Source organism: Stenella coeruleoalba, assembly GCF_951394435.1.
Source record: "Stenella coeruleoalba genome assembly, chromosome: 13".
NCBI lineage: Eukaryota > Metazoa > Chordata > Mammalia > Artiodactyla > Delphinidae > Stenella > Stenella coeruleoalba.
Genome location: NC_137159.1, coordinates 25,371,463 through 25,394,293, shown reverse-complemented (window position 1 = coordinate 25,394,293; position 22,831 = coordinate 25,371,463). Strand labels below are relative to the sequence as shown.

At 40.6% G+C, this 22,831-nt stretch overlaps 1 protein-coding gene across 1 annotated transcript in view; it reads right to left on the bottom strand.

The window, feature by feature from the left end:
• Nucleotides 1–7,387: 7,387 nt before the first annotated feature.
• TACR1 (tachykinin receptor 1) overlaps nt 7,388–22,831 on the bottom strand; it is a gene marked incomplete at both ends in the record, with an annotated part of 93,390 nt that continues 77,946 nt past the window's right edge. Inside the window, 3 exons of the mRNA XM_079940793.1 lie at nt 7,388–7,679; nt 9,229–9,425; nt 16,485–16,635. Of these exons, the coding sequence (XP_079796919.1) occupies nt 7,388–7,679; nt 9,229–9,425; nt 16,485–16,635 (640 nt within the window). The remainder of the gene's footprint in view (nt 7,680–9,228; nt 9,426–16,484; nt 16,636–22,831) is intronic.

Here is a 22,831-nt window from a genome sequence, read left to right as displayed (position 1 = left end):
CCTGAGAAAACCATAATTCAAAAAGAGTCATGTACCAAAATGTTCATTGCAGCTCTATTTACAGTAGACTGGAGATGGAAACAACCTAAGTTCCCATCATTGGATGAATGGATAAAGAAGATGTGGCACATATATACAATGGAATATTACTCAGCCATAAAAAGAAATGAAATTGTGCTATTTGTAATGAGGTGGATAGACCTAGAGTCTGTCATACAGAGTGAAGTAAGTCAGAAAGAGAAAGACAAATACCGTATGCTAACGCATATATATGGAATTTAAGAAAAAAATGTCATGAAGAACCTAGGGGTAAGACAGGAATAAAGACACAGACCTACTAGAGAACGGACCTGAGGATATGGGGAGGGGGAAGGGTGAGCTGTGACAAAGCGAGAAAGAGGCATGGACATATATACACTACCAAACGTAAGGTAGATAGCTAGTGGGAAGCAGCCACATAGCACAGGGAGATCAGCTCAGTGCTTTGTGACCGCCTGGAGGGGTGGGATAGGGAGGGTGAGAGGGAGGGAGACGCAAGATGGAAGAGATATGGGAACATGTGTATATGTATAACTGATTCACTTTGTTATAAAGCAGAAGCTAACACACCATTGTAAAGCAATTGTACCCCATAAAGATGTTAAAAAAAAAAAAAGAAGAGAGGAGGGTTATGAAAAGGCAAGAAGGGAGACTAGAAAAAAAAACAACAATAAACCCAATTGAGAAATCAACAATTTAAAGAGGGTTAAAGAATTTGGAACTTCACAACCTAAAAAAGTAAGGATGTCTATCTGATATGAGAAAACTTAGGAGTTTGTGGAAGTCAGTCAGTGAGACAGGAAAACATTTTCTGTGAGTGATTGTATGTGCGTTGCCACTGAGGAAAACCTTGGGCTTAAGATTTTGTTGTCTTTCGACAACATTTGGTGTGGTAAAACATCAAGGTTTCTTTCCAGCATCTCTACTTTGACATTCCTCCCACTGGACTGTGGTGAAACTCTGTCTACCCCTCTGGGCTGTAAGTTTCTTGAGGGCAGGGACCATGTGCTATTGAAATTTATATTTCCAACCCCCCACAGACTGACTGCTACATCATGGCAAATCTTCAGTGGATGAAGTTGAATTACCAGCTGTCAAGTCCTTATAGGTATAAAATAAGCAGAAAAGTGCTGCCTCTCTTTTTGAGATAGCGTTTGGGTTGTCCTCAAATTTCTGAGGTGAACCCAGAATCATGTTCATAACCATCCATAACAACATCTCTTTTTGACTATCTGGACCAGCCCAGGTGGCTGCCATGTTTCAGGAATAGTTATTGTCCCGTAGGACATTTTTGCCAAAACAAGTACTCCTCCAGGCGGTAGTTATGGAACAAGAGGGCAATGGGCATGGGTCAATGAGTCAGAAAAGGGCAGAGGAGCAGGGCCAAATCCAGAAGGAGCTTTCTGGGCAGTGAGCATGCACTGCCTGGCCTCTTCATGCACTAACATTCTTCTTTAAATTCATGATTGGCATGGTTAGGAGATGACAGCACTGGAACCTGGCATCCCTCTGGAGTCTGCTGTTCTCCCAGCCCAGCCTAGTGGCTGGATCTCTTGCTTCAGCTGCTTCTTTTGAGTGTTGGCACTAATTCAGGAGTCCTGCTCTGAAAATCTTCTTAATTTCAGAAAATGGGTGAGTGGGAGGTGAGGTTAGGGGGTGAAAGAAAAGAGTGGGTGAGTGGGTACATGAAGTGGGCAAGAGGGTACTAGAGATAGGAAACGAGAATTTGTTAGGGATGGTGGGTTTTCACTATTCCACCAAATACACTCTTTATTAAAATGTGTACTAAGAAGGCATCCAGAGTAGTGGGATTAAAACCTAGAGATTTTAGCAGGGAGTATGTTAGGAGGAGAGAGTTTCTAGGGATGAAAATAATTTTGGACTAAAGAGTGGAGTACAAAAGGATACTGGACATAAAAAGAAGAGGAAAGAGACAAAGGACATGTGAACACAATGCAGAGGACTTGGGTTTGAATCTGTCTGTGTGAAAATCTCTGAAGCTCGTGAAATAGATGCTAACATGCCAGCAGGCAGTGGTGAGGCAAGGGCAGCACCCCTGGTGGGGCTTATGTCATTGTTGATACACTTGGTCACTTGTTTCCAATTAGCAGCCTTTTCTCCTTGCTTAGCTGCACTGCTTGAGAAAGAAGCCAGAACCAAAGGTTGAATTTTATGTTGAATTTGGTGTTCATGAGATGTGCCCTTCCATGCCTCATTCCACTTCCTCCCTGTTTTCCTAACTGGTAAAGATAAATGAGGGTGTCTCAGAACATTGCCTGTGGAGTTCAGGAAAGCAGTTTCTGCAGTTAAGTGCTCCCTTCACTCTTGAAAATGGAGAGGAACGCTCTTGGTGTGTCCCTACCTTGCCTGCCTCTGTTTGAGGCCTTGACTGAAACCCCTTCTTGGGTTCCAGAGCTGAGGAAATCCATTTACTCATGAAAAGAATCTGAGGCAGCTATGCAGGGAGAATTACCAAAGCCAGACTGGCTCCTAAAGCTAAGCACCTTCAGCGCGTATGAGGTCACATGTGCCTACACAGGACTAAATGAAAACGTGCTTGCCTTTCCACAAGAATGTCAATACTCCACAGCTGATATTATTTGTTGACCTGTAACTAAGGTTAGTCTTTCTTCAGCTAACAAATATTCATATTTCCATGGAAGAGTGAGCACACCCCTTAATCATGAATTTGGTGTTTTTACTGCCACAAACATCTTTAAGGATGTTCTACAGCTTTAACACATCTGGGTGCCTGAGGTGAATTATGATTTTGTTCCAAAGTTGTTTCAAGTTTCATGGCAGCCACTCTGATTCTCCCAGGGCTCACCTACCTCCCAGTGTGCTCTGAAGGCCTCAGGGCTCCTCACCCCTCTCCCATAAACAATTTATTTTCTCTCCTTCTCTAGAGAGTGGAGGATGAATGATTTCTTCTGAGAAGATTCAGGTTTTGCACCCTTTATTACACACACACACACACACACACACACACACACACACACACACACACAGTGTTTTACATATGATTTGTGGAGACCTTGAAGGGAAGATGTGGATTTCTTGAAGCTTATCCAGGCACCTCAATTTAAGATGCCTTAGTTTAAACAGAAACATCTTTATTATTTGTTTCTGATACTCATCGTGTTGCGACGCTATCTAGATTCTCCTCAAACCTCCCTGTTTTAACGCAGACATAGAGAATGGACTTGAGGACACGCGGAGGGGGAAGGGTAAGCTGGGATGAAGTGAGAGAGTGGCAAGGACATATATACACTAGTGGGATATTAAAATGTGAAATAGCTAGTGGGAAGCAGCCACATAGCACAGGGAGATCAGCTCAGTGCTTTGTGACCACATAGAGGGGTGGGTTAGGGAGTGTGGGAGGGAGGGAGACACAAGAGGGAGGAGATATGGGGATATATGTATATGTATAGCTGATTCACTTTGTTATAAAGCAGAAACTAACACACCATTGTAAAGCAATTATACTCCAATAAAGATGTTAAAAAAAAACCCCAAACTCCCTCTTGTAAGCTTTACAATCTTTGTCATTGCAAGTTTGCTGACAGCTGCTGATCACTCTTTTGAGGATGCATGCCTGAGGGGTGAGGTGGTACAGGGTGGCCCCTACTTCCTGGGCTTCCGTTCAGGTTTGCTGGGCTTACAGAGATGAACCATTGAAGTTTCTAATACTGCCAAGGGTTTCCTGATATGTGTTTTCAAACAGAGGGGGCTGGACCAAAGCTCTGGTGGAAGCTGTGGAAGTGATGTTACAGATCTCCCTTCAGGAGAGCCCCTGCAGTGGGTGTGCCATCAGCTGCCTGCCTCCAGCTGCTGTGATTTCAGGGACCACCACAGTGTTCAAGAGCAGACCACCCTCTCCCAGGAGAGCTCCCAGTCAGTGACCCAGCATGTTGAGTGTACCAGGCCTGGCCATTTCTGCCTGCTGGGGCTTTTCTCTGGGCACCCTTTGCACACTGGTGGGCCAGCTGAGACTTTCTCAAGGCTGCTCCTCATATGGAAGCTCCTCCTGCCCAATCTTACCCTCCCCCTTTTTTCACAGGTGTCAGATCTGCATAGTGGTCTCAAGGCCTCCCCTGCTTACCTTCCTCACCCCTTATCTTTCCCAAGTGTTCCCTCAATAAATCTCTTGCACTTCTGACTCTGTCTTGGTGTCTGCTTCTAGGAGGACTTGAACTGACATAGCTCTACTCATAGGTGACACTGTTGGTCACTTCATACAATCCCATATTACCTTCCCAGATTCCCACCTGGAAACAGTTCCCACATCTTGCCAACCCATTTTGTCACAGAGTTAGGAGTTTTCTGGGTGTTGGGTTCCATTCTTTGGTCTTTGCAATTTATTAAGATTCATAGTACCACCCCATTCAGTGTCTTGTAGGTTGCTTAGTTTCCCTGGAGATGAGACAGAGGCATGAGACAGTTAAAAACATACTTTATTTCTATATGGAGATTCTTTCTATGATCTCAGGTTGGAAAACATAGAAACTTCAAGAAATACCCCTCTCCACTTACATGATTCTTCCTGAAACCAGGTCAATAAGGTTAGCTCCCAAGTCCCCTTTTCCAAGGGTTCCACTCAGTCCTTCCAAGAGAAAGGACATTCCAGTATGTCTTAGCACTCCAGTGGGAGGTGAGGAAGACAAGGACCCCTATCCTTTAGTTCTTGCCATATAGTGTCCCTCCCCAACCCTCAGTTGCTATGGTACTACTGTGAGTCCATTATATACATCAGCTTCTCTCTGTGAAAGAATGAGGAGGAATCAGCACAATACAAATAGCTCATTGACAGCAACTGGATCCCACATTTTAGAAGTAACATAACAGTGATAGCCCCATGATGCCTTATATTCTATTACTACTGAACAGAATATCAAGGAAAAACACTTAGGAGATAACACAGGATGACAGATTTCTATAAGAATGAGACCAATGCACGGTGCAGATCATGGTGTTTCTCACACATGGAAGGAGACAACAATTTTATAAGTTAAACGGGTGTTGGAGAGTGAGTTAGAGGAAGACTTGCTGGGCTCTCTCAGAGGAAACGTTCTGCCATATTTGAAACTGTACACTCCTATTATGTGCAGTGATGATGCTGTCCAAACACACCCCTTCAGTTCCCCTGGATTGGCTGGTGCTCTCTTTGGAATTATCTCAGAGAGCTCTCATTGCAAAAGGCTATCTTAAGGTCTTTGGCCCGATTACCCATGTTGAGTGTGGGTCTTTAGAATCCTGTGGAAAATCTGCTTCTCAACTTCCTCCATGCCTGCTGGGCAGCCTAGACCCACTAAGACTGGTGAGTTAACAATGGCCTGTTGGTAGGCTCCTCAAGAACAGAAGGAGCTGTGCATCCCCAGCTCAGGGCCAAGTCCAGAGCAAGTGCTCCATAAACCTTGTTGAATTCAACTCTAACCTCTTCCATAGAGGGGATGTCCCCTACTCATTAACACTTTCTTCTTAGGTACTTCTCATAATCATGCCAGTTCTTTACATCCCTCTGAAGTGAATAATCCATACATGGTATGATTCTTTATCAGAAGTAAGACTAATGCTTTGGGCACTGACTTTTGTTGCCCCTAAATTATGTGTTCCATTCATATATTTGCACTGAGTTGGTTTTCTTAGTTTATTTAATCCTTCTCATGCTGCTTTGGAGGATATCTTTCTGGCTTATACTGTTGCTATATAACTTCTTCCTGGCCTGTCAATGCCCTGGTAGGGTTAGGGCCAGCACAGCTGGTAACGGCTGTAAACCTATGTGCAGCACAGTTCTCCCTCAACATGATGGATGCAGAATATGTCCATGCATTCTTCAAACCACAAAGAAAGCATTTATGGTAGTTACATGAGGTTTCTGCTTTCAGCCACATCTGTACAAAGCACAGATCTGGGAGACAGAAAGAAACTGCACACTCACCTGCTATAACCCCCAAACTGTCAGGACACGAAGCTTTAAGTTCATGACTCTCTGTCAACTGACTCTTCTGTAAGGTTGATCGATCATCCCACCTCTTTTAGACAGGAGGCCAGCAAAGCTGGTGGCAGGAAGGGGAGATTCAGAGAGTCTAAAGGGAAGATGCAAGGTGGCCTCTTCCCACAAGTGTTGTTGCAGGGTGCAGCCTCCTCAGTCACTGAACTCATGCCTTATGCTAGTATAAAGCTAAAAATCTAGGTGAGTGCCCCTGCCCTAAGATACCCAAAAGTCCAGAGCAGGGAGCCTACATGTTTTTCTTCCCTGGTGGCATTCTCCAGCTGGGAGACTTAGCCTGTTGAATCCTTATAGAGAGATGTAGGATTTGACACGAAGTCCTCTGCTCTGTCAAAGGCCAAAATCTTCAGGAGAAGGAAAGTGCTCACAGTTTTAGGATAAATCAGAGAATGTCATATATGGATACTGATACATGGTCTTAGCAGTTGCTACATCTCTAGGTATTAATTCGCTGGACTTACTGCTTCTATTCTTCCTGAGACTACAAATTTTTGGTTGAACAACAAAAAAAGACTCATACAATCATTGAACCAATGAATGTTAACATTCAAAAGGACACCTAGATGATGTAGTTCAGCTCATAGTTTTACAAATAAGGAAAGAGAGGATCAGGTAGATTAAGTATTGCACAGTTCTCCTGAGTCTTGGTTCATAACAGACATTAGCTAGTATCAGTGGACATATTCTATCAGCATTGATTGCTCAGGACAGTCACTGGGGACATAATACAGATAAACTTGAGGCTCTCAATCCCATACTGCACTGAGATATTGAGATGCCAAAAAGGGGCAGAAGTATGCCTTCTTTTCATGAGTCCTTAGAAGAGAGTGTTACATCTTTCATTCAGATTTCATGTGGTTCCTCCTTTTGTTCACCTTATCAAGCAGAGGCTGATGCAGTATGAGCCACCAGCTAAAGGAAAATAATCTAAGCAAGACTGAGAACACCTTTATTGAAATAAGATAGCAGCTTTAGGCAAACAGATCAGTTGGATCTTTTGCTGCATTGCAGGAATTACCCTGAAATGAGTGCCAACATGCAATTAAAGTTAATTCTAGAATCTTGGAATGGATTGTAGAGAAAATCGAGTCTAACCTTCCCATTGTACAGGCTCAGAGAAGTTCGATGATTTGTTTTGGGTCACACAGCATGTGGGTGGCAAAGACATAGAAGAATGCAGGTTTTTGACTCCAGAATAGAATGTTTTTCCTAAACTATTCTGACCTTTTCACAAGCCGCAAAAACGTTTCTTATGGTCTCTATATTGAGGATTTATCCATGCATGAAATGAAGCAAGACAAACACAAAGGTGACTGCGCATACTGAACGCCCCATAGTCTAGGAGAGCATGTTGGAGTAGAAGCTGAAGTTCTCCGTCGTGGTCTTAGAGTCGCTGCGAGGGGAGTCATTGGAGGTCTTGTCCAGGGATGAGGGCATGGCCTTGGGGCCTTCCTCCAGGTCTTCCTCATGGGCCCCCACCACTGTGGAGACAGTGGTCTCCAGGCGGCTGACTTTATACACACTGCCCTGCGTCTGGAAGTACCTAGTGGATTTCATTTCGAGCCCCTCATAGTCACCAGCACTGATGAAAGGGCAGCACCGAAAGGCTTGCTTGAAGCCCAGACGGAACCTGAAGAGAGAGTAGAAGGAGAGGTAATCCTTGAGTATGGCCTGCTTTCAGAGGTGTTCCCATCATTGTGGTAGCTCTTTAATACGTGGACATACCCAAATGAGACACTGTGTTATTAATTTTTTTAATTAATTGACAGCTGAAGATGCTAAGGGCAAAAAGATTCAAAGGTCAGTGATCAAGGTCAAATCCAGGACTAGAACCCAAGTTCATGTGAAATGCATGTCTGTACTTAGGGTGGCTGTTGAAATATACTGCCTCCACTGGTTCAGGGTCAGCTGATTTTGGGTCAATTCAACATCAGTAAAAACATTCACCAAGTGTTTACTATATGCACAATACTGTGTCAAGACTCAGTCCTTTCCTTCAAGTAGCCCACTGACTTTCTGCCAATCATGTCCCTTCAGAATCAGCTTTTGGGAGATTAAACTTAGAAGTGTTTAGGTATGTTGTGAGGCTCCTAGAAGAAAGATAAATCCATGAGTTAGACAAGCAAGACCATTTGGACAAGTCCCAGGGGATATCTGTCCCCAAATTCATAGCACCTGAGTGTCTCATTCAGAGAAGTCACGTTATAGGCTGATAACTGTTGGCTATAAATGTGACAAGCCTTTTTTCCTTCCCCCTCCTTCTCCTGCCTCCTTTTTCACAGAGGCTGAGATGGTGCTCCAGATGAGTGAGCTGCCACCATGGCATACCAGCTGCCTCTTGGGGACTCTGCACACAGTGGTGAATTCCCTATTACTGAACACCATTCTAGATGGCTCTCCCTTCTCTTACTTGTCTGAGGTTGGCTTCCACTTCAGGGAAGGCTCTCCTGGCCCCTGTGGCCAAATAAAGGCAGAATCAGGCCTTTGAGGCTCTGACTTCTTTTTGCTTACCCTGTCCTGCTGGAAGTGCTGGAAGAAACTGGACAAAGCTGCCCAGATTTTATGATGGGATGGGAAGAAGAAAATGAGAGACCAGAGAAGGGAAAAGATGCCATGTGGTGGATAATTATTCTAGGGGCATCAATCTCTCTCTTTCTCTCTTGTTCTCTCTCTCACTATCACTCTCTGACTCATTCACTCTCTGACTCCTCTCTCTCTCTCTCTGATTCTCTTTCTCTTTGTCTGCATGGACAACCCTCTGTGCATGGAATCCATAGAGCAGATTGAGAAATTCATGAACTTGATCCAGCTTGCAACCTGCTTTATATATATTAATCACAGAGGTTTCTTTTATCTGCCCCTGCGCCCCACCCTCTACTACTGACTTAGTAACGAGTGTTTAAAAGTCAGAAGATTTCACATAAAAACATGGATTTCTGGTTCATCTTGGAAAAAAAAAAAAGTCTCCTCAGGGCTCATATTCCTGCATGGTGACAAGAAGACCATTTGTCTTTGTAGTTCCCAAGTAGCCAACCTAAATGAGGAAAGCCAGCTGTGAGACAAGAGGGAGTGGTAAAGACTACAGAGAACTAATCATCGCATGGTTCAGTCCGCAGGGATTGAACAGTGTGATGATTAGTTTCTTGTCCTGGAGAGAGTATGGGGGATGGGGTTCTTACCTGTCATTGAGGCAGCAGTAGATGATGGGGTTGTACATTGTAGAGCTCATGGCCAGCCACATGATGGCCAGGTAAACCTGCTGAATAAACTTCTCCAGGTAGAGATCAGGGTTGATGTAAGGCAGGAGGAAGAAGACGTGGAAGGGCAGCCAGCAGATGGCAAAGGTGCATACAACAATAATCATCATCTTAACCACCTGGCAAGAGGGTGAGACAGGTGAGACCACCAGCACATCCTCTCTTTCTCATGTTATTTTCTCTCTTATCCTGCCCCCTGACTGTGCACAATGTGATATGGAGTGTAAAGTAATTATAATAACACCTTTCAAGGTGGAGGAAGGACCATTTATATGTGGTACCAAAGGACTTTGTTTATGTCAGTGATTCTCAGAGGGTGGCCCCAGGACCAGCAACATGGCCATAACTTGAGTACTTGTCAGAAATGCAAATTCTTGGACCCCATTCCAGGCTAACCGAATCAAAAAGTTTGAGTGTGGGACCCAGAATTCAGACTTTGACAAGCCCTTCTGATTGTTCTGATGTGCACTCATGTTTGAGAACTTCTGTGTTATACCATACTTCTGGGCAATGACTGGAGAAGCCAAGGGAGACCAGATTAATGAGCAAAGGGGAATGGGTGTTCAGGAGGTAAAGACCCAGGAATGGGGAGGAAGCAGCAGGGGGAAAGGGGTCATGAGCCAGAGCAGGCTTCTAGGTGTGAAGACTCAGGGAGAGGGAAAGAGAAGGGGTGGGATTTGGACAGCAGCAGCAAGGGAGTGTCAGATGTTTAAAGGGGATATTAATAAAATGGTTTTATGAATACTGGGTGATATAACCCATTCCTTTTTATTCCCAAGAAACCTTCAGAGAAAAAATGACCTAAGAGAGGTGTGGCCAAGATAGTGGAGTAGGAAGACACTGAGCTCACCTCCTCCCATGGGCACACCAACTAGTTACAGAGAAACTATTAATGAGAATGACCTGAAGACTAGCAGAAAAGCTTTTCTTGAACTAAAGATATAAATAAGGAATCACAATGAGATGGATAGGAGGGACAGAGATGCAGTATAGTCAAGACCCACACCCCTGGGGAGGTCACCCCCAAATGGAAGGATGATCACAATTGCAGAGGTCCTCCCCAAGGAGCAAGAGGTCTGAGCCCCACATCAGCGGGGTATGCACTGGGAAGACAAACCCTCAGAATCTCTTGCTTTGAAGGCAAGCAGGGCTTGCACACTGGAGGGCTAGAGAGCTGTAGGAAACAGAGATTCTGCTCTTAAAGAGTGCACAAAAAATCTCACATGCTCTGAGTCTCAGCACAGAGGTAGTGATTTGAGAGGAGCCTGAGCCAGACCCACTTGCTGACCTTGAAGAGCCTCCTGGAGAAGAAGGAGGCAATTGGGAACATCCCTGGGGACAAAAACACCAGTGGCAGCTGTATGGGGGAGCTCATTCTACCATGAGGACACTGGTTTTGGCAAATGCCATTTTGGAGTTCTTCTTCTAGTCTATTAGCTCTGGGAGGTTACCCACCCACCAGTGGGCTGGTACAAGCCCCAGGGCCCTCATAGACCCACAGCCAGCTGCCCCAGGACCTGGCCCTGTGCACAAGTGCGCCAACAGTCACAAGGCAGAGTCGGCAGTGAACTGGGCTGGGGGCCAGCCCCACCTACCAACATGCCCACAGTAGTCAGTCCCAACACAACAGAACGGCCCACACAGCACATATAGGGAGCACCCCTAGAGCATATAGCTCTGTTGATCAGAGGAGAGTGTGCTGCTGGGCCCCACAGGACAGCTCCAACACAAGGTCACTTCTCCAAGATCAGAACATGTAACCAACTTACCTAATGCATAGAAATAAGCACAGAGAAATAAATACACACAATTTGAGGAGACAGAGGAATATGTTTTCAACAAAGGCACAAGACAAAACCTCAGAAAAAGAACTAAATGAGGTGGAGATAAGCAATCTACTTGAAAAAGATTTCAAAGTAATGACAATAAATATGCTCAATGAACTTGAGAGAAGAATGGATAAACACAATGAGAATTTAAATAAAATTAGAAAATATAAAGAAGAACCAAACAGAACTGAAGAATACAATAACTGAAATAAAAAATTCACTAGAAGGAATCAACAGTGGATTAGGTGATACAGAGGAGTGGATCAGCAAACTGGAAGACACCCAAGCTGAACAAAAAATTTAAAAAGAAAATAATTAACAAAAAAATGAGTGTAGTTTAAGAGACCTCTGGGACAACCAAAGTGTACAAATATTTGCATTGTAGGGGTCCAAGAAGGATAAGAGAGAGAGAAAGCATCAAAGAACTTATTTGAAGGAATAATAGCTGAAAAGTTCCCCAATCTGGGAAAGGGAACAGACATCCATGTCCAAGAAGCACAAAGAGTCCCAAACAAGATGAACCCAAAGCAGTCCACACCAATACACATTATATTAATATGGCATATATTAAAGATAAAGAGAGAATATTAAGAGCAGCAAGAGGAAACAAATAGTTACACACATGGGAACTCCCATAAGACTGTCAGCTGACTTTTCAGTAGAAATTTTGCAGGCCAGAAGGGAGTGGCACCATATATTCAAAGTGATGAAAGGATAAAACATGCAACCAAGAATACTCTATCTGGCAAGACTATCATTCAGATTTGAAGGAGAGATACAAATTTTAAGACAAGCAACAGCTAAAAGAATTCAGCACCACTAAACTGGCTTAACGAGAAATGTTAAAGGGACTTCTCTAAGGGGAAAAGAAAAGACCATAGCCAGAAAAATGAAAATTATGAGAGGAAAAATCTCATTGGTTAAAGCAAACATACAATAAAGATAGTAGATCAACCACTTATAAAGCTAGCAGGAAGATTAAAGACAAAAGTAGTAAAATCATCTATATCCACAATAAGTAGTTAAGGGATACACAAAACAAAAAGATGTAAAATATGATGTCAAAAACATTAAATGTGGGGGGGGGAAATAAAAATGAAGGGTGGTTAGAATGAGTTCAGACTTAAGTGGTCACCAACTTAAAAATAATCACATGTGGGACTTCCCTTTGGTGCAGTGGTTAAGAATCTGCCTGCCAATGTGGGGGACACAGGTTCGAGCCCTGGTCTGGGAAGATCCCACATGCCGCAGAGCCCATGCACCACAATTACTGAGCCTGCACTCTAGAGCCCGTGAGCCACAACTACTGAGGTTGCATGCCACAACTACTGAAGCCGGCGCACCTACAGCCCATGATCCACAACAAGAGAAGCCACTGCAGTGAGAAGCCCTCACATCGCAATGAAGAGTAGTCCCCACAACCCACAACTAGAGAAAGTCTGCATGTAGCAATGAAGACCCAACGCAGCCAAAAAAAAAAAAATCACATGTGTATGTATATATAGTTTGCTATATATAAACATCATGGTAACCACAAACCAAAAAAATCTCTAATAGATACACATGAAAAAAGAGAAAGGAATCCAAACATAACATTAAAGGCAGACATTAAACCACAAGGGAAGAGAGCAAAAAAGAGAAGAAAAGAGAACTATAAAACAACAAAATGGCAATAAGTACATTACAGACCAATATAACCGATGAACATGCATGCAAAATCCTCAACAAAATATTAGCAAACAGAATTCAACAATACCTTAAAAGGACCATACACCATGATTGAGTGGAATTTGTGCCTGGGATGCAAGGATGTTTCAACATCAGCAAATTAGTCAATGTGTTACATCACACTAACAAATTGAAGAATAAAAATCATATGATCATTTTCATAAATACAGAAAAAACTTTTGACAGAATTCAGTATCTTTTTATGACAAAAACTCTCAACAAAGTGGGTATAGAGGGAACATACCTCAACATATAAAGGCCATATATGACAAACCCATAGCTAACATCATATTCAGTGGTGAAAAGGTGAAAGCATTTCCTCTAAGATCAGGAACAAGAAAACGTTGCCCACTCTCACCCTTTTTATTCAATGTAGTATTGGGAGTTCTATTCAAAGCAATCAGACAAGAAAAAGAAATAAAAGATATCCAAATTAGAAAGGAAGACTTCAAACTGTCACTGTTTGCAGATGACAGGATACTATACATTGAATATCCTAAAGAACCCACCAAAAAACTATTAGAACTAATAAACAAATTCAATAAAGTTTCAGGATACAAAATTAATATACAGAAATCTGTTGCATTTCTATATACTAACACTGAAATATCAGAATGAGAAATTAAGAAAACAGTCCCATTTACGACTGCATCAAAAAGAATAAAATACCTAAGAATAAACCTAACCAAGGAGGTAGACAACTTGTACTTGGAAAACTATAAGGCACTGATAAAATAAATTGAAGGGGACACAAGCAAAAACCAAAATATAGCATGCTCACAGATTGGAAGAATTAATATTGTTAAAATGACCGTACTACCCAGGGCAACCTACAGATTCAATGCAATCTATCAAAATACCAAAGGCAATTTCACAGAACTACAACAAATAATTCTAAAACTTATACAGAAACACAAAAAACCCCAAGTAGCCATAAAAATCTTGAGAAAGAAGAACAAAGCTGGAGGCATTATGCTCTTGATTTCAAAAACATACTAAAAGCTACAGTAATCAAAACAATATGGTACTGGCACAAAACAGTCACAGAGCTCAAAAGAACAGAATAGAGATCCCAGAAATAAATCCACACCCATATGGTCAATTAATCTATGACAAAGGAGGCAAGAATTATAGTGGGGAAAATACAGCCTCTTCAAAAAACAGTGTTGGGAAAAGTTGACTGCTACATGCAAAAAAATAGAACTGAATTACATTCTCACATCATATATAAAAATAAATTCAAACTGGATTAAAAACTTAAATAGAAGACCTGAAACCACAAAACTTCTAGAAGAAAACAGGAAGCACCCTTTTTGACACTGGTCTTAGCATTTTTTAAAAAAAATTTGTCTCCTCAGGCAAGGGAAACAAGAGCAAAAATTAACAAATGGGACTACATCAAAGTGAAAAGCTTTTGCACAGTGAAGGAAACTAAAAACAAAAAGGCAGCTTACTGAATATTTGCAAATAATGTATCTGATAGGGGATTAATATCTAAAATATACAAAGAACTAATATCACTCAACATCAAAAAAACCAAACAACTGCATTAAAAAATGGCAGGGACCTGAAGAGATGTTTCTCCAAATAAGGCATACAGATGGCCAAAAGGCACATGTAAAGATACCCAACATCACTCATCAAACCAAAACCGCAATGAGATATCACTTCACACGTGTCAGAATGGCTATATCACAAAGACAGCAGATAACAAGCATTGGCAAGGATGTGGAGAAAAATGAGCCTTTGTAAACTGTTGGTGGAAATGTAAATTGGTGCAGCCATTCTGGAAAACAGTATGGAGATTCCTCAACAAATTGAAAAGAGAACTACCATATGATCCAGCAACTACACCCCTGGGTATTTATCCAAAGGAAACAAAAACACTTTGAAAAGATACAAGTACCCTGATGTTTATAGGAGCATTATTTACAATAGCCAAGATATGGAAGCAACCTAAGTGTCCATTGATAGAGGAATGGGTATAAAAATATATTTTATGTATATATATATACACACACATACAATGGAATATTACCCAGACATTAAAAAATGAAATCTTGTCATTTGGGACAACATGGATGAATATAGAGGGTATTATCCTAAGAGAAAGTCAAATATCACATCATCTCACTTATATGTGGAATCTAAAAAACAAAACAAAGAAACAAACAAAACAAAAGCAGACTCATAAAGATGTAGAGAATAAAAGGGTGGTTGCCAGAAAGAAGGGGGATGGGTAGGTGGGTGAAATGGGTGAAGGGGATTAAGGGGTACAAACCTTAAATAAGTCATGGGGATGTAATAAGCAGCATAAAGAATATGGTCAGTAACATTTTAATAACTTTGTATGGGGACAGATCATTACTAGAATTATTGTGGTGCTAGTGGATGCAAATGTCAAATCATTATGTAATACACCTGAAATTAATATACTATTGTAAGTCAACTGTATTTCAATAAAAAAGAAAAGCTATCTAGCATCCACACAATGAAATACTATGCAAAGAAGTACCAAAAGAGAAAAATAAAGAATGAGAAATCTCTTTCTATATTGATTTTTGAAGATTTTGTGGATATTGTTAAATTTAAAAATAAGAGGAAGAACAGCGTGTATTTACTATTTGTGTAAGAAAGAAAAGAATATATATTTATTTGGCTTACAAATAAATTTGGCTTACAAATAAATTTATTTGCATTACAATATCTGAAAGGATTAACAACAACTGTGATTATCATACTCTGTGTGTGTGTGTGTGTGTGTGTGTGCATACACATTTGGGAACTGTGTAGATGGAGGACCTAGAAAGGAGGGAGACCTTTCATGGTAAGACTCAATATATTTCTTGACTTTTAATTTTCGAATAATTTAAGACTCCCAAGAAGTTGCAAAAATAGGTCAGAGAGTTCCCAGGTACCCATCACACAGCTTCTCCCAATGATATCATCTTACATAACTATGCCACATGATCAAAATCAGGAAACTGATGATAGTGCAGTGCTATTAATGGACTGCATTTGGATTTTGCCAGTTTTTACATGCATTTTTTTTTTGGTGTATAGTTCTATGAAATTTTATCATATGCAGAGATAAGTGAAAAACCCACAGCAATCAGGATACATAGCTGCTCCATCATCACAAAGAAACTCACTCATGCTGTCCCTTTGTAGACAGACTCTTCCCCCAGTACTAATCCTGGCAACTCCTAGTCTGTTCTCCATCACCATAATTTTGTTTCTTTTAGTACTTTTTGATGTTTGAACCAAGTAAATGTACTATTTTGTCAAATTTTAATAATAAAAGAGAACTGAATAACGCTTCATGCTTTTGTAGTTAAATATGTGTGTTTGTGTTTTAATGACTTGACAGTTTTCAATTAGCCTTAAGGCGAGAGTGAGGTGGCTTATGCCTGTACAGGCAGGCCTAGGTTACGAAAACATTGAAGAAAGATCTCTTCCCTCCCCTCCCTTCCCCTTTCCTCCACTCCCTTCTATTGTTCCCAGGACCCAGGGATGTTTTGTGCCTGCTGCCTCTGGGTCTCCTGAGGCTCTGGGGCTCATAAACTTGCCGGTCTGTCACCTATGCCAGGGTGGGTTAAGTACTGCCTGCCCTTTGCTCACCTTGCGCTTGGCAGAGACTTGCTCGTGGTAACGGTCAGAGGAGTCCCCAGGGATCTCGCTGGCCCACAGTGTGATACCCACTACAGTGTACGCATAGCCTATCACCAGCAGGGGGAGGAAGTAGATCAACACAGTCACACAGATGTGGTACCTGCAACAAGGTGGATGGAAGGGGTCAGTTCAAGAAATAATAGGGTTGGTCAAGCCTTGATGGTTACATTTCTCAGCATTTGCCATTAATAAGCTTTGATAATAAGGCTAGCCACCTGCATTGGAGAGAAGGGTGATATGTTAATGGATAAAGTAGAGAAAGCAAATCTCTTCAACTTATGTTTTTCTTATGGACTTTTTCCATAATGGAGATTCCTATTCAGAATGAAAAGAGAAGAACAAACACTGATCAGAGGGAACTGAATCTGTTGTATACCTACAGCAATTTTAGTTGATGTTAAGTTCAATATTGCTTACCTCTCCCTCCAAAGAGAAAATGAAATCTTAGGCTGCATTAATGGAAGTATAGTCTCTAGAATAAAGGAGGTGATTTTACTGCTCAATACATACTTGTCAGATTTAAACTTAGGGTCAATTTTGGTGCAGGAACATAGACCAACTAGTACATTCAGATGAGAACCATCGTCGTGGTTAATGAGACAATCTATCCTAAATGACAAATGGCTTCATGGATATAAGCATAATTATCTTGGAGAGAGATAAGACTTATCCTAGAATTAAGATCAGTAGGTGAGAGCCACAAAGTTTAAGCTACTTCTAGGCCTGGTCCTTAAATATATATCTCCAGATGGAAGCTGTCTGGGTCTCTGAGTTACCACTTGGAGGACAGATACCAAATGATTTGAGTCTGATTGGAATATGAGAAAGAAACAAACCTTTGCAGTGTTAAACCACAGATTTTGAGGTTTCTTACAACAGCACAACTTATCCTATTCTGTTTAAGATGAAGCTCATTGTAAGTTGGACATTTTAATAAGTTATTTGAATTTTGAGAAAGAGTATTTTTTCTCAGATGGTCCTTGGCATGTCTGGCTAGTTATAGGACTTTCCCCCTGATGTGAGTTTAATGCAAAGCCTCAGCCTTCCTGATAATAATAATAATAAGAAGAACAGCTAATATTTTGAGGGTTTTACTCTAGGTCACTGTGTTCATAATAACATTAATGATAGTATTAATAGCTGAACTGGAAGTTAGATTTTATTGAGTGAATAACACAGTGCCATGCACTTTACTGGCATTATCTTCTTTAATCCTCAAAACAAATGATTAGGTAGATACTATCATAATCCCATTTTGTAGATAAGGAAACCAAAGCTTAGAATTTAATTAACTTTCCGAAATTCATAGCTGGTAAAATGAGGAGCTGAGATTAGAGCCAGCCACAGAGCCAGCTTCTTTTCACTGGAGAAAAGTCACCCAGTGATATATATATATTTTAATATTTTAATTTAATTTTATTTATTTTTTTATACAGTAGGTTCTTATTAGTTATCTATTTTATACATACTAGTGTATACATGTCAATCCCAATCTCCCAATTCACCCAACCACCACCATCAGCACCACCACTTTCCCCCCTTGGTGTCCATACGTTTCTTCTCTACACTGTGTCTCTATTTCTGCCCTGCAAACCGGTTCATCTGTACCATTTTTCTAGGCTCCACATATATACGTTAATATACGATATTTGTTTTTCTCTTTCTGGCTCACTTCACTCTGTATGACAGTCTCTAGAACCATCCACGTCTCTACCAGTGACCCAATTTCATTCTTTTTTATGGCTGAGTAATATTCCATTGTATATATGTACCACATCTTATTTATCCATTCATCTGTTGATGGGCATTTAGGTTGCTTCCATGACCTGGCTATTGTAAATAGTGCTGCAAGGAATATCAGGGTGCATGTGTCTTTTTGAATTATGGTTTTCTCTAGGGGTATGTCCAGTAGTGGGATTGCTGGGTCACATGGTAATTCTATTTTTAGTTTTCAAAGGAACCTCCATACTGTTCTCCGTAGTGGCTGTATCAATTTATATTCCCACCAACAGTGCAAGAGTGTTCCCTTTTCTCCACACCCTCTCCAGCATTTGTTGTTTGTAGATTTTCTGATGATGCCCATTCTAACTGGTGTAAGGTAATACCTCATTGTGGTTTTGATTTGCATTTCTCTAATAATTAGTGATGTTGAGCAGCTTTTCATGTGTTTCTTGGCCATCTGTATGTCTTCTTTGGAGAAATGTTTATTTAGGTCTTCTGCCCATTTTTTGATTGGGTTATTTGTTTTATTAATATTGAGCTGCATGAGCTATTTATATATTTTGGAGATTAATCCTTTGTCCATTGATTCATTTGCAAATATATTCTCCCATTCTGAGGGCTTTCTTTTCATCTTGTTCATTGTTTCCTTGGCTCTGCAAAAACTTAAGTTTCATTAGGTCCCGTTTGTTTATTTTTGTTTTTATTTCCATTACTCTAGGAGGTGGATCAAAAAAGATCTTGCTGTGATTTATGTCAAAGAGTGTTCTGCCTATGTTTTCCTCTAAGATTTTTATAGTGTCTGGTCTTACATTTACATCCATTTTGAGTTTATTTTTGTGTATGGTGTTAGGGAGGGTTCTAATTTCATTCTTTAACATGTAGCTGTCCAGTTTTCCCAACACCACTTATTGAAGAGACTGTTTTTTCTCCATTGTGTATCCTTGCCTCCTTTGCCATAGATTAGTTTACCATAGGTGTGTGGGTTTATCTCTGGTCTTTCTATCCTGTTACATTGATCTATATTTCTGTTTTTGTGACAGTACCATATTTTCTTGATTACTGTAGCTTTGTAGTATAGTCTGAAGTCAGGGAGTCTGACTCCTCCACCTCTGTTTTTTTTTTCCCCTCAAGACTGCTTTGGCTATTCAGGGTTTTTTGTCTCTATACAAATTTTAAGATTTTTTTGTTCTAGTTCTGTAAAAAATGCCACTGGTAATTCAATAGGGATTGAATTGAATGTGTAGATTGCTTTGGGTAGTAGAGTCATTTTCACAATATTGATTCTTCCAATCCAAGAACATGGTATATCTCTCCACCTGTTTGTGTCATCTTTGATTTCTTTCATCAGTGTCTTATAATTTTCTGAGTACAGGTCTTTTACCTCCTTAGGTAGGTTTATTCCTAGGTATTTTATTCTTTTTGTTGAAATGGTGAATGGGATTATTTCCTTAATTTCTCTTTCTGATCTTTCATTCTTAGTGTATAGGAATGCAAGAGATTTCTGTGCATTAATTTTGTATCCTGCAACTTTACCAAATTCATTGATTAGCTCTAGTCACCCAGTGATATTTTCTTCCACTATTTATGCTTATTTTCTGCAATATTTTTTTTCCAAAAAGGAAAACCCACTTACTCACTCACAATTTCTCCTTTATCAATAGTTTGTTTTCAATCACTTCTTTGCAAAGCCCCACAGTTTTACCACTTATTCTGCCTCCTCTGAATGCTAAAATTTGAAACTTGAAGAAACTTGAAGAGTTCTTAAAGTAACAAGCCACAGATTCAGCAAAGCAGGGTGTTTAGTGCAAGCTGTTATGTACAGACTGGCTGTTCCATGCAGACAGGCTGTTCTGTGCAGACAGGCTCTTCCATGCAGACAGGCTGTTCCAGTCTTACCAGACTTTCAGTGTTCACTTTGATTGTCTCCTCTAGAAGACTTCTTGGGAGCCTCAGTTCTCTAGTCACCACAGCAGTGACTGCATACTTGTTTCCTACCTGATCTCAGTCCCTCTTCCTGATTGCTGTATAGATACTGCTTGAAATCAAAATGTTTGGGGACTATGGTGTCAGGGAGACCCTGGGAACCTGCAGGTTGCACCTATTTCTTCTATCTGTAAGAACAGCCCTCCCTTTTGAAGACCAATACTTACTTGGCGATAAAAACATGTTAACTGAGCTTTGTGGGGTCTTTCTCTCAGAGCGCTGAGCATCTTTTTGGAGTCAGGGATATGATGAGAGAACACTGCAGTCAAGTCACAGATGCTTCTTACCTTGGACCAGTGGTTCTCAAACTTAAACCAGCCTCAGAATCACCTAGAGGGCTTGTACAAATATGGAGGGCTAGGCCCCACTCTGGGCCCCACCCAGTTTCCAACTTAGCATGTCTGAGGTAAGTCTGAGAATCTGAATTTATAACAAGTTCCCAGGTGACGCTGATGCTGGTTCTGGTTCAGACTTTGAGAAACATTTAGACCACTGGTTCTCAAGCTCAGAATCACATGAGAAACATCGGGGGAGATTTTTAAATGATCAGTGTCCAGAGATACTCATGTAATTGGTCATGAGTGTGGGAGCAGAAAACCACAGTTTAGAAAATTCCCCAAGCCATTCTGGAATACAGCTGACATTGAGAATCACCTTTTCAGATCCAAGGCCTACAAGCCTGTTGGAACTACTATATTGTTGTTGGAGATTTAATTACATCACTAAAGTATGTATTAACCATATTTTCTAGTTTCTGTATCTGATGCTTTGACATCTTGGGTCTTGCTGATGAATCTAGGAGGGACTGCCTGTCCAGAGCTAGCTAACTCCTAGAGATAACTCCTGCTAGTGTGACTTCATATTCAAACTAAACAACCCAAGGCCCCTACCTGCCGTCTATCTGCTTTTTCAGGGCTCTTACACTACAGGATACTATCCTTCTGCCCTAATCACCCCAGGGCCACCTCAGACATCTATGGGCAGCCCCTACACTGGAGCCAACTGAAATGATTCAAACAAGAAAATGCTAGGCCTGTTTACCCTGCCTCACTGGTTGCTTCCCTCAAAAACATAGTAAAAGACTTTCCTACAGTTTCCCCATGCTCTCTGCCTGTGACCCTCTGTGGGGTGGTGTGCACCTTCCTCTTGGGAACTATGAGTAATAAACTATATTTTCAATGGAAATCACGTCCTGATCTGTTGGCCTCACTGTACGTGAATTAAAAAAATGAAATCTATACTTTAAAACAAAGTGCTCCAGGGAGATCAACTCGATGCTTTGTGACTACCTAGAGGGGCGGGATAGGGAGGGTGGGAGGGAGATGCAAGAGGGAGGAGATATGGGGATATATGTATATGTATAGCTGATTCACTATGTTATAAAGCAGAAACTAACACACCATTGTAAAGCAATTATACTCCAATAAAGATGTTAAAAACAAAAAACAAAGAAAACCCCCACAAAGTGCTCTTTGGAAAATCACAAATCAGACCATTAGGAAAATGCTAAGCTAAATCAGTAAACATAAATTATCAGCTTCTTTTTTTTTTTAAGAAGGAAAAGTTATTTTGTTATTCATTTGTGGGAAAGAAAAAGTATGGACTTAATTTAAACTAAAATGAGTTATAGACAGGTCCATGCTCTAACAGGGATAATTAAGAATAACAGGAATATGCCCCAGCAATTCCACTTCTAGATACATACCCAGAAATGAATGCAGGGACTCAAACAAATACTTGTACACCAATGTTCATAGCAGCATTATTCACAATAACTAAAGCGTGGAAACAACCCAAATGCACCTCAGTAGATGAATGGATAATCAAAATGTGGTATATACATAAAATAGAATATTATTTAGCCTTAAAAAGAATGAAGTTCTGATACATGCTACAACTGGATGAACCCTGCAAACATTATGCTAAGTGAATAAGCCAGACACAAAAGGACAAATATTGTATGACTCCACTTACATGAAATATTTAGAACAGGAAAATTCATAAAGACAGAAAATAGAACAGAGGTTACCAGGAGCTGGGATATGGGGATGGGAGTTACTGTTTAATAGGTACAGAATCTGGGATGATAAAGTTCTTGAAATGGACAGTGGTGACAGTTGCATAACATTGTGAATGTAAAATGATAAATTTTACATTATGAATATTTTATCACATATGTAAATGTCATACACACACACATATATATTACATAATATAATAAAAAACCATAAGAACATTTAATCTGACCTGGGGTCCCGGGTCTCCAGATTTTCAGCCTTCTATTCCCCTCAGATACTCCTCAACTACCTCCAAAATAATAAAAATCCTCCACTGTGATCAAAAGGTAAGTAAATCTTGCTCATATAAACCCCTTTCACATGGAAGTTGCAAGTGCTCAATCCAATGTCCAAGTTATCAAAAATTCTAAATGAATGTAGGTCAAGTGAATGAAATTTAATCACTAGAAGATATGAAAATAAATATATTTCTTCCATCTTGACACATTCTTGGAGAAGTTTTACCTATTCTTGCAGTTAATTGGAGATAAACCTGCATTTTAATATTTTGCCCAAATCATTATTTTAGAGAAC